This window comes from Ictalurus punctatus, chromosome 11 (assembly GCF_001660625.3).
Source record: "Ictalurus punctatus breed USDA103 chromosome 11, Coco_2.0, whole genome shotgun sequence".
Classification (NCBI taxonomy): domain Eukaryota; kingdom Metazoa; phylum Chordata; class Actinopteri; order Siluriformes; family Ictaluridae; genus Ictalurus; species Ictalurus punctatus.
In genome coordinates, this window is record NC_030426.2 from 14,661,199 (window position 1) to 14,676,812 (window position 15,614).

General features: G+C 41.4%; 1 protein-coding gene across 1 annotated transcript in view; it reads right to left on the reverse strand.

Annotated features, from left to right (window-relative positions):
• Positions 1 to 601: 601 nt before the first annotated feature.
• crocc2 (ciliary rootlet coiled-coil, rootletin family member 2) overlaps positions 602 to 15,614 on the reverse strand; it is a 65,226-nt gene continuing 50,213 nt past the window's right edge. Inside the window, exons 31-37 of the mRNA XM_017480349.3 lie at positions 15,141 to 15,392; positions 13,846 to 14,034; positions 12,707 to 12,856; positions 12,334 to 12,534; positions 4,057 to 4,188; positions 3,585 to 3,764; positions 602 to 1,392 (exon numbers count right to left, since the gene is read on the reverse strand). Of these exons, the coding sequence (XP_017335838.1) occupies positions 1,309 to 1,392; positions 3,585 to 3,764; positions 4,057 to 4,188; positions 12,334 to 12,534; positions 12,707 to 12,856; positions 13,846 to 14,034; positions 15,141 to 15,392 (1,188 nt within the window). The 3' untranslated portion in view covers positions 602 to 1,308. The remainder of the gene's footprint in view (positions 1,393 to 3,584; positions 3,765 to 4,056; positions 4,189 to 12,333; positions 12,535 to 12,706; positions 12,857 to 13,845; positions 14,035 to 15,140; positions 15,393 to 15,614) is intronic.

Here is a 15,614-nt window from a genome sequence, read left to right on the forward strand (position 1 = left end):
TTGTTTCATCACTCATTGTGGGTTTATTGGCTCAAAAAAATCATTTCGTGGAGTGGAACTGGAAGAAAAAACAAAAACACACACAAGCAATTTCTTCATAATTGTTCACAAAAGAACAGAATGCATGTTCAAGGATTAACACAGTGTTGAAATCATCATGATATTAAATCAAGAGAGATTAAGTAGTTAAGATGATTAACATTAAATATGATTAAAAAAATCGAAATGGCTTCACTAGATTGTCATGAATGCTACGCTTTGATTCTGACCTCAAAAGTGACCTAAACACTGACAGATGAAAACGATTGGGTCTCATTATCATTAAGCCTGATGTTGTTGCATGAAATAAACTTATTAAATAGATGACGCACGACAAAGTATATAAGAGTGCAGAATATTTTTTAAGTGTGCGTGTGTGTGTCTGGGTGTGTGTGTGTTTGTGTGCGGTGGCATGTTTTGTTTATAATTGTTAATTGTTTTTCTTCTACAAAGCCGTTTTCATCATGTGGACCAGTCAAATGACCCTAAAAGACATTTCTATCTTTGTAGGGACATTTGGTCCGCACAAAGATAGAAATGTCTTTTAGGGTCATTTGACTGGTCCACATGAGGAAAACTGCTTTTTAGAAGAATAACAATTAGCTTTTATTAAAAACAAAGCAGTAAAAATGTTTCTTTTCGTTTACTGACGTAAAGGTTAAGGTTAGATTTAGAGGTATGCATATCACTGATTAGCTGCATTAATAGTTGTCAATGGAAGGTCCTCACAAGGATAGTAACAAAAAAAACGCATGTGTGTATGTGTGTGTGTGTGTGTGTGTGTGTGTGTGTGTGTGTGTGTGTGTGTGTGTGTGTGTGTGTAAGAGGTAACCTAGCGGTTGAAATCCTCACATTGTAGCTATCATCATCAGGCCTACAGGGACACACAGAGCACACTAACACATGCCGCAGCCGCATGCCGAGCAAAATCCTTAAAACAATTTGGCACTTGCTGAGCATTTTGGGGAAACAGTGATCTCTTTGTTTGTTGTTGTTGGGGTTTTTTAACGGTGTCAATCAGGATTACTGAGGGGATTTGTGCTCATGTAGTCCAACAGTCCTGCGAGTGATTTCTTGTTCTTTGAGCAAGAGTGTGGGGGTGTGTGTTCGCGTGCGTCCGTTAAAACCGCTTATTATGTGGACATCCGTCCGAGTAGCCACTGCGAGCCATGCTGGCCCAGATCCATAATGAGAGAAGGCAGAGGGAGTGTGTGATGACACATGGGCTTCACTCCAGTCTGTGGCCTTAGAAGTTAGATACAACTACGTTTAGGACCCAGGCTTCAGCATTTGGCTCATGTAGGTCTGTCTCCTGCGCATCTCCTGTTCCAGCTGCTCCTTCAGTGTGGACACCTGATTTACACACACACACACATACACATACACACACACACACACACACCAGTTGTTTACAACATGACCATTAATCTCCAATTCAGCCTGAGCATTTTTTTTGTGTGGTTTGTTTGGATTATTTTTAAGAATTTCTACTGATATTAAAACAACGGACTGAACTCATCAGCTTATTAGAGAACTCCTAGGGCGTGGACTTGGTGTGTTAGAGCAGGATCAACACTACACCCTGTACTGAGGGCCTGAGTTTGACACTGCTGTTATGACACTGATAATGCATATTGTGGCCTAAAACCTGAGCACAGTACCAGGAATTATCATCAGTTGTGAAAAATGATGTTTCATAGCATTGTCTCTGTGTCTCGGTTCTGAAGGTCTCTAGTTTGTGTCACGATGTACCAGAACCAAATTGTTTTGTGTTTGTGGAATGTGTTCTTTTGAGAATTCCTAATCACCCTGCCATTTGCCCTCACTCTCTCTCTCTCTCTGTTCTTCTTCTTCCTCTTATTATTATCTGGTAGACTAATTTTAGTTTTAGTCTTTAGTTCTTATATCACTTGAACCTCCGTAATAGATGTTTTGATTTGATCTGTGACCTGCTCCAATTGACATTTATAATTCTTTATCAATATTTCTTGTGTGTATATATTATGCATTATGTATAATTAAACTAAGAAGTTTCATTAAACTAACGATGGTGTCGGTGTGACTTCTTCCTCAGCCCAGCCAGAACTGGGTTCAAATTTTGGTTCTAACTGGTATCGGACAAAGAACTTAACAGACAAAGAATACCAATTTGTTCTACTTGATGTTGAAGAATACACTGTATTAAACAGAACTGAAAAAGGCAGCTTTCAGCTGTTTGAGAAGATTTCCTGTGACATTCATTCACTTTCATCAAAAGCTATCTGAATATTTGCTTCATTTAACATTCAGACCTATCTGCGGATTTACACGCTACTTGGGCAGAATTTGCCAATACAGTGTTGTGTCTCATCACACAGTTTGACTCTGAGACATATTTTTGCACACATATCAGCTTGAGCAAGTCCAGCACCACTGTGTGACAGTTTGATGTAACCACAATAGGCTATGTCATGCTGAAATTTACATTTTGGTCTGTAAACACACTCAAATAGCTATGCAATGCTATTTATGACCGTTATTAATTACATAAATCTAGCACTATTCATTAATCAATAAAGTCCACAATTTTTTTTTTTTTTTGCACAGAGGAAATAGAATCTTAACCTTATTTGCACATTACTTATCTGCACATTGCATATCTCAAGGATGTTTTATGTATAAAATGATGAACAAAATTGGAAGCATAGCAAATAAGTGCTTGGTCAGGTATTCCTTCAAAAAGTGGGACATTTTTATTTACAGAATAGCACATTTAGTTAACCAAAACAATGGTATTATTTTATTAGTTGGACAGCTCATAATAGTTGGCATGTAACAATATAGATATTTTCTGATAGTAGATATCAGTAGATATTGATATGACAGTCATGTTGTTACTGTACATTAAGACACATTTGCATAATCTGCTAGTCCTCATTTTCTATCCCAAATTTCTTCTGGCTTAAAGGCAAGTGTTTGTTTTAAAGGGCAGTAGTTTAGTTGCTATTGAAAATCTACTTAAGTGCCTGCCTATAGAAAATCTATTTAAGTGCCTGTATAAACCAGCTCTGAATATGAGAAACTTTCCTCATGGAAATATTGACATGACTTTGGAGCTTAAGTTACTAACTCTGAATATGACCCTTAATAACCAACAAGTGATAATGACTTAATTGGTATGGTCCTCTTATGGATTATGTGTCATTATTAGGGGTCTAATACCAGTTATCTGGAGTTATGGCCACTAGACCTCTTACCCCTCCAACGTGATTACCTCTGACCCCTGAGCTCCATATCTTTATCCACTGACCCTTCTGAAATCTAGAGCTTCATCATCTGACTCTTACGCTCCATAATTTTATCCTCTGACTCCTCTGAAATCTATAGGTTTATTGCCTGACCCCTGAGCTCCATCCTCTTGTCCTTTGCCTCCTGGAGTTCATAACCTTGTCATCTGATTACTGATCTCTGTAACCTTGTTTTCTGTCCCCTGAGCTTCATACCTTAGTCTTCTGATCAATAGTTCCATAGCTGCCACTGAATCTTAACCCCTCAGCATTACCCACCTGCTCCTCAAGGCAACGGACTCTCTGTCGGTGGGCTTTCTCTCGAGTTTCCAGTGCCCGCTCTGCTTGCTGATTGGCACCACGTAGTCGGCCTGTCTCCAGCTCTAGTTCCTGTCTGTGGCGAGTTGTTACCTCCAGGAGGCGCTTTGCATGAGCCTGCTCCATATGGGAAACCTGGGACTACCCACACACACACACACACACACACACACACACACACACACACTTTGCTATAGAGAATTGGAGGCTAACCAGTAAAGGATGCTTAGAGTGGAAATGGAATTTTGATGGAGTATATTTCTCACATCTTGGGTTTCAGTGGAATGGAGGTTCAGGTGACTGGATACAGATTTATCCACTAATTTATCCACAAGTATTTGAATTTATCCCTCTTTTTCACTCACTCTATGCTTATCTGTCTTCCTCTCACTCTCACTCTTTAATTTTGCCTCTGCCTCTTTTCCTCTCTAACCTTTAGCGTGTTGGTTTCTGCTTGCGTCTCGCTCAGTTCCCGTTCCAGACTGCACACTGTCTGCTCCAGCTGCTCCTTCTGATGACCAACACACACTGCCTGCTCTTCCCGCCTCCGTCGCTCCTGTTCCACCTGATACATACACATGCCCACACACAAACACAGATTTCGTGTTTAGGATTGATGTCCAGTTACGTGCTGTTGTTTTGTAGTATTGTTGATTCTTAGCTCCAATATTGAGAGATATGTAGTTTGATTCCCATCAAACCAGAGACACAGTACTAACCAGTGGTAGATATGTAGAAACAGCATAGAGTTTATTCAGCTGCCTGTTGGTTTGATTACTCCATATATTTGAATATAGTTTGCTAGTAGGTTGCATAACAGCTGATCAGAGATTATGGACTAATATATACTACTAGCTCAAGAGACATTGTTTATATCCATCCATTTTCTGTACCGTTTTCCTACACAGGGTTGTGGGGAGCCTGGAGCCTATCCCAAGGGTCTCAGGGCACAAGGCAGGGGACATTTACATTTACATTTATGGCATATGTTCTTATCCAGAGTGACTTACATTCATCTAAACTAGGTTAAGGGCCCAGCAATGGGCAGCTTGGCAGTGCTCAGATTTGAACTCACAACCTCCCGATCACTAGTCCAACATCTTAACCACTGAGCCACCACTGCCCAACAACCTGGATGGGGTGCCAACCCACTGCAGGGCACAATCGCACACACACTATTTAGAGACGTCCATTAAACATATAACGCATGTGTTTGAACAGGGTGAGGTAACCGGAGTAGATGGAGGCAACGCCTGAAGCACAGGGAGAACATGCAAGCTCCACACACAGGGCAGAGGTGCGGGGTAAACCACTAAGCCACCATGCCCCCTGAAGGGTTTCTTGTTAGAGGAAAATACTCAACAAATGGGTGGCATAATGCGGTGTAATATGGAAGTTATACCCCAAAATGGATTATTTTCTTATGATAGCACATCCTGAAGTGTTTTATTCCTCTGAGACAACAGCAATTTGAAAGCAATATTTTTTTTTAACGGAAAAATAAGTTAGTCCACTTATATTTTAGCAGTTATAAATACACTGCTCAAAAAAATTAAGGGAACAATTAATCATCACAGTATAACACCAAGTCAGTTACACTTCAGGGATATGAATCTGTCCAGTTAGGAAACATAAGTGATTGTGAATCAGTTTCACCTGCTTTTGTGCAAATGAATGTGACAAAAGATGTATTTGAGAAGCAAAAGCAAGACAACTCCAAAAAGGGAATGGTTTTACAGGTGGTAGCCACAGACAATTGCTCTCTCCTTATCCTTCCTAACTGATTTGTCCCTAGTTTTGTGTTTTGTTAGGGTCCTTGTCACTACTTGTAGCATGAGGCAGTACCTGCAACCCAATCAGGTTGCACAGTTAGTCCAGCTCCTACAACATTGTCTCTAGAGAAAATTAAGAGACCACTGGAAAATTATCAGTTTCTCTGGTTTTACTATTTATAGATGCGCATTTGAGCAACATTTTTGGTTTATTCTATAAACTAATGAAAACATTTCTCCCAAATTCCAAATATAAATATTGTAATTTAGAGCATTTATTTGCAGAAAATAACAACTGGTCAAAATAACAACAAAGATGCAAATAATTATATAATGAACAAATAATGCAAGGAAAATAAGTTCATTTTAATTTTTTAAACAACACAATATTGATGTTTTAACGTAGGAAGAGTTAAGAGTTAATCAACATTTGGTGCAATAACCCTGATTTTCAATCACAGCTTTCATGCGCCTTGGCATGCTCTCCACCAATTTTTCACATTGATGTTGGGTGACTTTATGCCACTCCTGGCACAAGAATTCAAGCAGATCAGCTTGGTTTGATGGCTTGTGACCATCCATCTTCTTCTTGATCACATTCCAGAGGTTTTCAATGGGGTTCAGGTCTGGAGATTGGGCTGGCCATGACAGGGTCTTGATCTGGAGGTCCACCATCCACACCTTGATTGACCTGGCTGTGTGGCATGGAGCATTGTCCTGCTGTAAAAACCAATCCTTAGAGTTGGGGAAAATTGTTAGCAAATTTTCTTTCAGGACAACCTTGTACGTGGCTTGATTCGTGCATCCTTCACAAAAGACAAATCTGCCTGATTCCAGCCTGGCTGAAGCACCCCCTGATCATCACTGATCCTCTATCAAATGTCACAGTGGTTCCGAGAACCTGTGGCTTATAGGCCTCTCCTGGTCTCCGTCTAACCATTAGATGACCAGGTGTTGAGCAAAGATGAAAATTGTACTTATCAGAGAAGATGACCTAACTCCAGTCCTCTACAGTCCAATCCTTATGGTCGTTTGCAAACCTCAGCCTGGCTCTTCTTTGCTTTCCATTGATGAAAGGCTTTTTTCTAGCTTTTTTTTCTAGGAGCATATTTCGAACCATTCTCGCCATGCACTTCACCCAAGCTGCCGTTTGGCATTCTTTTTGTGCAGTGAGGGAAAAAAGTATTTGATCCCCTGCTGATTTTGTACGTTTGCCCACTTACAAAGAAATTATCATTCTATAATTTTAATGGTAGATTTATTTGAACAGTGAGAGACAGAATAACAAAAAAAAAATAAAATAATAAAAAATCCAGAAAAACGCATGTCAAAAATGTTATAAATTGATTTGCATTTTAATGAGGGAAATATGTATTTGACCCCCTCTCAATAAGAAAGATTTCTGGCTCCCAGGTGTCTTTTATACAGGTAATGAGCTGAGATTAGGAGCACACTCTTAAAGGGAGTGCTCCTAATCTCATCTTGTTACCTGTATAAAAGACACCTGTCCACAGAAGCAATCAATGAATCAGATTCCAAACTCTCCACCATGGCCAAGACCAAAGAGCTCTCCAAGGATGTCAGGGACAAGATTGTAGACCTACACAAGTCTGGAATGGGCTACAAGACCATTGCCAAGCAGCTTGGCGAGAAGGTGACAACAGTTGGTGCGATTATTCGCAAATGGAAGAAACACAAAAGAACTGTCAATCTCCCTCGACCTGGGGCTCCATGCAAGATCTCACCTCGTGGAGTTGTAATGATCATGAGAACAGTGAGGAATCAGACCAGAACTATATGGGAGGAGCTTGTCGATGATCTCAAGGCAGCTGGGACCATAGTCACCAAGAAAACAATTGGTAACACACTACGCCGTGAAGGACTGAAATCCTGAGGCACCCGCAAGGTCCCCCTGCTCAAGAAAGCACATATACATGCCCGTCTGAAGTTTGCCAATGAACATCTGAATGATTCAGAGGACAACTGGGTGAAAGTGTTGTGGTCAGATGAGACCAAAATGGAGCTCTTTGGCATCAACTCAACTCGCCGTGTTTGGAAGAGGAGGAATGCTGCCTATGACCCCAAGAACACCATCCCCACCGTCAAACATGGAGGTGGAAACATTATGCTTTGGGGGTGTTTTTCTGCTAAGGGGACAGGACAACTTCACCGCATCAGAGGGACAATGGACGGGGCCATGTACCGTCAAATCTTGGGTGAGAACCTCCCCTCAGCCAGGGCATTGAAAATGGGTCATGGATGGGTATTCCAGCATGACAATGACCCAAAACACACGGCCAAGGCAACAAAGGAGTGGCTCAAGAAGAAGCACATTAAGGTCCTGGAGTGGCCTAGCCATTCTCCAGACCTTAATCCCATAGAAAATCTGTGGAGGGAGCTGAAGGTTCGAGTTGCCAAACGTCAGCCTCGAAACCTTAATGACCTGGAGAAGATCTGCAAAGAGGAGTGGGACAAAATCCCTCCTGAGATGTGTGCAAACCTGGTGGCCAACTACAAGAAACATCTGACCTCTGTGATTGCCAACAAAGGTTTTGCCACCAAGTACTAAGTCATGTTTTGCAGAGGGGTCAAATACATATTTCCCTCATTAAAATGCAAATCAAGTTATAACATTTTTGACATGCATTTTTCTGGATTTTTTTGTTGTTATTCTCTCTCTCACTGTTCAAATAAATCTACCATTAAAATTATAGATGATCATTTCTTTGTCAGTGGTCAAACGTACAAAATCAGCAGGGGATCAAATACTTTTTTTCCCTCAATGTAGGTCACTTAATGCCATCCTACGGTTGTTGAGTGACATTCAAATGAGTTGGCGGTCATCCCGGTCAGTGGAAAGTAATTTTCACCATCTGCCGGTCTGTAGCTTTGTTGTCTCTATTGTCTGCTGCTAGACCTTGTTCTTTCGAATGGCCGTCTTTGAAATTTTAAGGCTGGAAGCAATCAAGGGGTTCATTAGTTGCACCAGGTGTGCTTGAGCTGGAATACATGAAATACCTGAACTGGCTAGGGGAAGAAAACTTATGAAATACCTGGACGGGGCAGAAAAAGGAAGCTACTGACAGCTGCAACCAGATTTCTGAGAAGGCAGGTTGTGAAAAATCTTCGAGTGACTGCAAAAGACCTGCAGCAAGACTTGGTGGCAACAAGCACTGAGGTTTCAATGAACACAGTATGGCATGTACTAAATGCAGAAGATTTCCATACCACTCCAAGACATACACCACTACTGACCCAAAAGCACAAGAAAAGTCGGCTCAAAATCATATAAATAAGCCACAAAACTTTTGGGATTCTGTTCTGTGGGGCAATGAAACAAAACTGGAACTTTTCTGCACAATGGATCAGCGGTATGTCTGGAGGAAGAAGACTGAAGAAAGAACACTCTGTCCACAGTCAAGCATGGTGGTGGCTCAGTGATGCTCTGGGGCTGCTTTGCATCCTCTGGCACTGGAAACCTGCAGTGTATGGAAGGCAAGATGGATTCACTGAAGTATCAGGAAATCAGAGGAGAAAACGTCATGCCGTCTGTGAGCAAGTTGAAGTTTGGGTGTCATTGGACCTTCCAACAGGACAATGATCCCAAGCATACCTCAAATTCCACCTAGGCTTGGTTGCAGAAGAAGTCCTGGAAGATTCTAAAGGGCCATCACAGTCACCTGACTAAAAATCTCTGCTGAGATTTGAAGAAAGCGGCTGCAGCACGCAAACCCAAGAATATTACTGAATTGGAGGCCATTGCTCATGAAGAATGGGCTAAAATTCCTCAAGAATGCTGCCAGAAGCTAGTGTCTGGCTATGCATCTCGTTTGCAGCAGGTCATAACAGTAAAAGGCCGCTCTACTAAATACTAAAGATGCTTGCCATGAATGGGGTTAAATAATTTTGAAACTGGAGAAATCATTATACGTAGCATTTTAAGTTGAATTTGGGGAAACCACTTGAAGCATTCATTGTGTTGAACTATTTCAGTTGCTTTTGTTTGATTTGTTCATTGCAAACAGCTGAAAGTCTGTATATTCTAACAATAAACATGATTTGCAATGTGGGATGAATTTGTCAGATTTGTCAGTTCTTGCTGTAAGATGTTACTCCACTCTTCCACCAAGGCATTTGCAAGTTCTTGATCACGTCTGGGGACACATGGTTACATGTAATTTTCCACAGCAAGAACGATCAGCTGTCCTTCCTGTCTCCCTGTAGGACTGTCTTAGGCATCTTACATTACAGACATAGTAGTTTATTGCTCTAGCCACATCTGCAGTACTCATGCCTCCCTGCAGCAGGCCTATGGCATGTTCACGCAGGTGAGCAGGAACTCTAGGCATCTTTCTTCTGGTGTTTTTCAGAGTCAGGAGAAAGGTCTCTTTAGTGTCCTAAGTTATAGTAACTGTGACCTTAATTGCCTACCACCTGTAAACTGTTAGTGTCTTAAGGACTGTTCCACAGGTGCATGTGCAATAATTTTTGGTGTATATATATATATATATATATATATATATACATACCAAAAATATACCATATATATATACACACACACAGTATCTCACAAAAGTGAGTACACCCCTCACATTTTTGTAAACATTTGATTATATCTTTTAAAATGACAACACTGAAGAAATGACACTTTGCTACAATGTAAAGTAGTGAGTGTACAGCTTGTATAACAATGTAAATTTGCCGTCACCTCAAAATAACTCAACACACAGCCATTAATGTCTAAACCGCTGGCAACAAAAGTAAGTATGCCCCTAAGTGAAAATGTCCAAATTGGGCCCAAAGTGTCAATATTTTGTGTGGCCACCATTATTTTCCAGCACTGCCTTAACCCTCTTGGGCATGGAGTTCACCAGAGCTTCACAGATTGCCACTGGAGTCCTCTTCCACTCCTCCATGATGACATCACAGAGCTGGTGGATGTTAGAGACCTTGTGCTCCTCCACCTTCCGTTTGAGGATGCCCCACAGATGCTCAATAGGGTTTAGGTCTGGCGACATGCTTGGCCAGTCTATCACCTTCACCCTCAGCTTCTTTAGCAAGGCAGTGGTCGTCTTGGAGGTGTGTTTGGGGTCGTTATCATGCTGGAATATTGCCCTGTGGCCTAGTCTCTGAAGGGAGGGGATCATGCTCTGCTTCAGTATGTCACAGTACACGTTGGCATTCATGCTTCCCTCAATGAACTGTAGCTCCCCAGTGCCGGCAGCACTCATGCAGCCCCAGACCATGACACTCCCACCACCATGCTTGACTGTAGACAAGACACACTTGTCTTTGTACTCCTCACCTGGTTGCTGCCACACACGCTTGACACCATTACATGACATGGTTCCAGTAATCCATGTTCTTAGTCTGCTTGTCTTCAGCAAACTGTTTGCGGGCTTTCTTGTGCATCATCTTTAGAAGAGGCTTCCTTCTGGGACGACAGCCATGCAGACCAATTTGATGCAGTGTGCGGTGTATGGTCTGAGCACTGAGAGGCTGGACCCCCCCCCCCCCCCACCCCTTCAACCTCTGCATCAATGCTGGCAGCACTTATACGTCTATTTCCCAAGCACAACCTCTGGATATGATGCTGAGTATGTGCACTCAACTTCTTTGATCGACCATGGCGAGGCCTGTTCTGAGTGGAACCTGTCTTGTTAAACCGCTGTATGGTCTTGGCCACCGTACTGCAGCTCAGTGTCAGGGTCTTGGCAATCTTCTTATAGCCTAGGCCATGTTTATGTAGAGCAACAATTCTTATTTTTAAGATCCTTAAAGAGTTCTATGCCATGAGGTGCCATGAGGTGCCATGTTGAACTTCCAGTGACCAGTATGAGGGAGTGTGAGAGCGATGACAACAAATTTAACACACCTGCTCCCCATTCACACCTGAGACCTTGTAACACTAAAAAGTCACATGACACCGGGGAGGGAAAATGACCAATTGGGCCCAATTTGGACATTTTCACTTAGGGGTGTACTCACTTTTGTTGCCAGCGGTTTAGACATTAATGGCTGTGTGTTGAGTTATTTTGAGGGGACAGCAAATTTACACTGTTACACAAGCTGTACACTCACTACTTTACATTGTAGCAAAGTGTAATTTCTTCAGTGTTGTCACATAAAAAGATATAATCAAATATTTACAAAAATGTGGGGGGTGTACTCACTTTTGTGAGATACTATATATATATACAGTATATATATATACAGTATATATATATATATATATATATATATATATATATATATATATATATATATATATATATATATAGCTGTAAATTGCTATAAAAAAGTTACAGATAAATGTTTGTATGTAAGTAAAGAATGTAACATATTACATAATAGACAAGTTTTCTGACAAAAAAACATAATGCTGGGTGTGGAAGGTCTCCAGAAAAACAGATTTTCAAAGATGCTCAATAAAACTTTCCAGACAATTTCCCGCAATAATACAATAAAACTGCACAAAACGTATCTGAGACTGATACATTTTTAAAAAGTAAAGGCTTGTGACACCAAATATCCTCTTTGTTTAGTTTATTACTGTTCTTTACTGGCATCTTTGCTTTACAGCATTTCCTCACGTGTGCCTTTTGCACAGTACTGTAGGTCTGAAAGGTTAAGAAGATAAATGAATGCTCCAACTAAATCACCACTACTACTACTTTTCAACCAGGCACAATGGAGGAAACAGTTTATAGTGCAGGATTGGAAACCCAGTTGATGTGAGGCAGGAAAGCCTGCTGACACAATGGACTAGTAAAAACAATGGGGGTCATCAAGGGCATGGCTAACATGCTTTATTGACAGGCATTAAATGACACACACACACACACACACACACACACACACTACATTTACACTATATTGTATCACTCCATTGTATCCACACTTTACTTTCATGTTTAAGATTATAATCGCCAAAGTACCTTCTCAAGTGTGCGTTTAAGGGAGGCCTTGTCTTTGCCAAGGCGAGCAAGCGTCTTCTCCATCTGTGTCTTGTCCTCCTGCAGGCCATGAAGTGAGGTCTGTAGGGTGTTCACATGCTCCTGTAGCTCTACTTTCTCCCTCCGCAGAAATGCACAACCATCCTGGGCCACCTGCATTTCTTGTTCCTGTTGCCGCAGAGCCTGGGATTGCCAGAGGTTAACAAAGTTGCAATGTAAATAATGATTTTATGGAAGACATCACATATTTATGAATCACACAGGATTCTTAGGACATGGAAAGTGATGCAGAGGTTACAATGCTGTTTATGGGCATTTCTCATTGTGAATGTGTGTATGCATGTATTTGTGCTACCTCCTGCAGAGCACGTATGTGCTTGTCCAGTTCTGTGATTCTGAGCTCAGAGTCATCCTGATTCCTCAGCAGGTTCTGCAGCTTGTCGTTCAGGACGTGGTTCTGTTTCTTAGTGTCTAAAAGAGCATCTTGAGCCTTGTCCAGCTGCTCCTGTACTCACACAAATATTATGCCATTTTCTTTCCCATTCTCTCTAACACATTCCCATCCACCTTTCCATCCAAACTCAGCATTTATATCTTTCAGTTTTCTCCATCTCAATAAGGCTAAAGAGTGTTAAGAACCATGGATAAAAAATTTTTCTTCCTTTTTATTGGCATGGTCTGACAGGTCACGAGCAAACTGGAGGAGATTTATACCAAGCGCAGTGTTTTTGTTTGCACAGCATCTTTAAAACTCTGTTTCAAATGAAGGCTTGAAAGCCCTCCAGAGATGCTGGGAGAGAAGTAATGACCCTGCTCCGGTGGTTTATAGCACAGCTATCCCGCCATACTGACGGTTCATGCGAAGAAAAGAAGCCCTCAAACCTGGAAAAGTTATGGCATGATGGTGCAACTAACCTGGAGCCGTAGCGATGGGAGTCAAATGATCGATTCAATCTGAAGGCTTCATTTAAAATTTAGTGGCATACATTTCACATCAGGTCACAATCAGAGCCTTTGTGACTGTGTGGTCAAGCCAAAGTGAATTAGCATCTTCATTAGCTAAGGACATGGCAATGTTAGAGCTATTAATTTAGATTCTACAGGGTTAAAATGAGGGTGTAAGTTGATATTAGAGAAACATTACAATGAGAGCATTAATATAAACTTGTGATTTGCCTTGCAGCCAAACACTGTCAGAGCAGCTGTTAGAGTAAATAAATCTACACCAATCAGACTAATCAGATTCAAGAATTCAACAGTGCTGTGATATAACCTTATGCCATAAATAAAATTAATGAATGTAACATAATGTAAAGTATTTCCTGAGAATCTACAGACTGGTCATCCAACAAAGACATTTCTCCATATTGAGCACAAACAAACTCTTTGCAATGTATCTGTATGGGCATTTTCATACTTTTACTAATATTGTGTGGGCACTTTGTCCCAACAAATTAAATCTAATAAAGTCCACACTCCTTCTTGATCACTGACCTGTAGTGTCCTGCGATCATACTCGCTGGCAGAGAGAGCGCTCTGAAGCTGAGCGGCCTGTTCCTGTGCAGCTCCTGTGCTACTGTTACTCTCACTCAGAGCTGCGGTCAGATTCTGCAGCCTCTCATGCATCTGAGCCTCCTGAAGCTCAGCACGGGCAAGAGCTGTCGCTGCTCTCTCACTCTCCACCTGTAACACGCCCAGGAGAACCTGAGAGTTTCAGTCAAACACAGTGGCTCACGAACTTTACCTGATGCAAATATAATATCAGAACAGACTCTTAGAGCATTCAGCATCTTAGCATCACAACTGGGCATAGAATGACATAAAATCAAAGTCGGGGTCACGTATTGTACCGGCCAGTAACAAAAGTGTTTTGTTCGTCTTATACCACATTAATTTGCCAACAATTAATGAAAAAAATATATTAAAGATTGATACATTTTTAATCAGTATATAGTTACGTACAGTATAATGTTGTAGGACATCTGCAAAATAAGTTAGTTATCATTTAGATTAAACAGCCATAGAAAGTCACTCCCTCACCAGCCTCTCTTTTTTTCCCTCTCTCTTGAAATTCATAAGACAAAGTATGCATCTTGTTCAAACCACCAAACCATGGTGGATTTACCTCTGACTCTTACTAAGTGCTGACACTGGAGACTCCCTCCATCCATCCACTTATCCTACACAGGGTCACAGGGAAGCCTGGAGCTTCTCCCAGGGAGCTTGGGACACAAGTCGGGAGACATCCTGGATGGGGTTCCAACCCATCATTGTACAATCACACACACATTCACTCACTACGGACAATTTGGAAATGCCAATCAGCTTATATCGCATGTCTTTGGACTGGGGAGGAAACTGGAGTACCCAGAGGAAACTCCACGGGGAGAACATGCAAATTCCGCACACACAAGGCACAGGCGGTGAACTCCCAACCCTGGAGGTGCGAGACAAACGTGCTAACCACTAAACCACTGTGCCCCCTAGACTCCTTCCAAAAATTGCTAAATAAATAGAACATAAATATAAAACTTGATAGCTGGAAATATTGTCAGAGCATTGCCCTGACTGTAGAAAATTAATCAACAACTATCAGAATCAATCATTTAACACTGCTGTGGTATAACTATTGTTCTAAAGAACATACTGTAATATCTTTTTAATGGACCTCCACAACAACTTTTCACAACATCTTTGCTTGATCTATCCTATACTGATACAAGGGTAGTGTGTCAGTAACTGAGGTCTATTAGTTTACATTACAATAAATGCCTTGTCATAACACTTGCCTTGAGCAGAGCCGTGTGCTGCTCACTCTCCCCCAGTTCCCTCCGTAGACTGGTCACTCTCTCCATCAGGGCAGCATGCTCGTTCTCCAGCTCTACAGTGTGGAGACGTGAGCGTTGCAGCTCCCCTTCTAAAGCACGGTGGTTAATCTCAAACCTGGACGCTCGTTCCTCCGCAGTCTTACAGGTCTCCTTCAGCTTCCTGCACTCCTCAGCAAGACTTGCCTCAGATACCTCAGCCCGCTCCAGCTTCTCCTACACACACACACACACACACACACATACACACACACACACACACACACACACACACAAACACACACACACACACACATGTTATAAGAAAAGAGATTAAATTTTTTATTACATTCAATTGAGATAATAAGTTTACATATCTCTTGCAGAATCTGCAAAATGTTAATCACAAAAAAAAGTGTGATCATAAAAATGCTAAGAATGTATAGGACCTGGAGGATT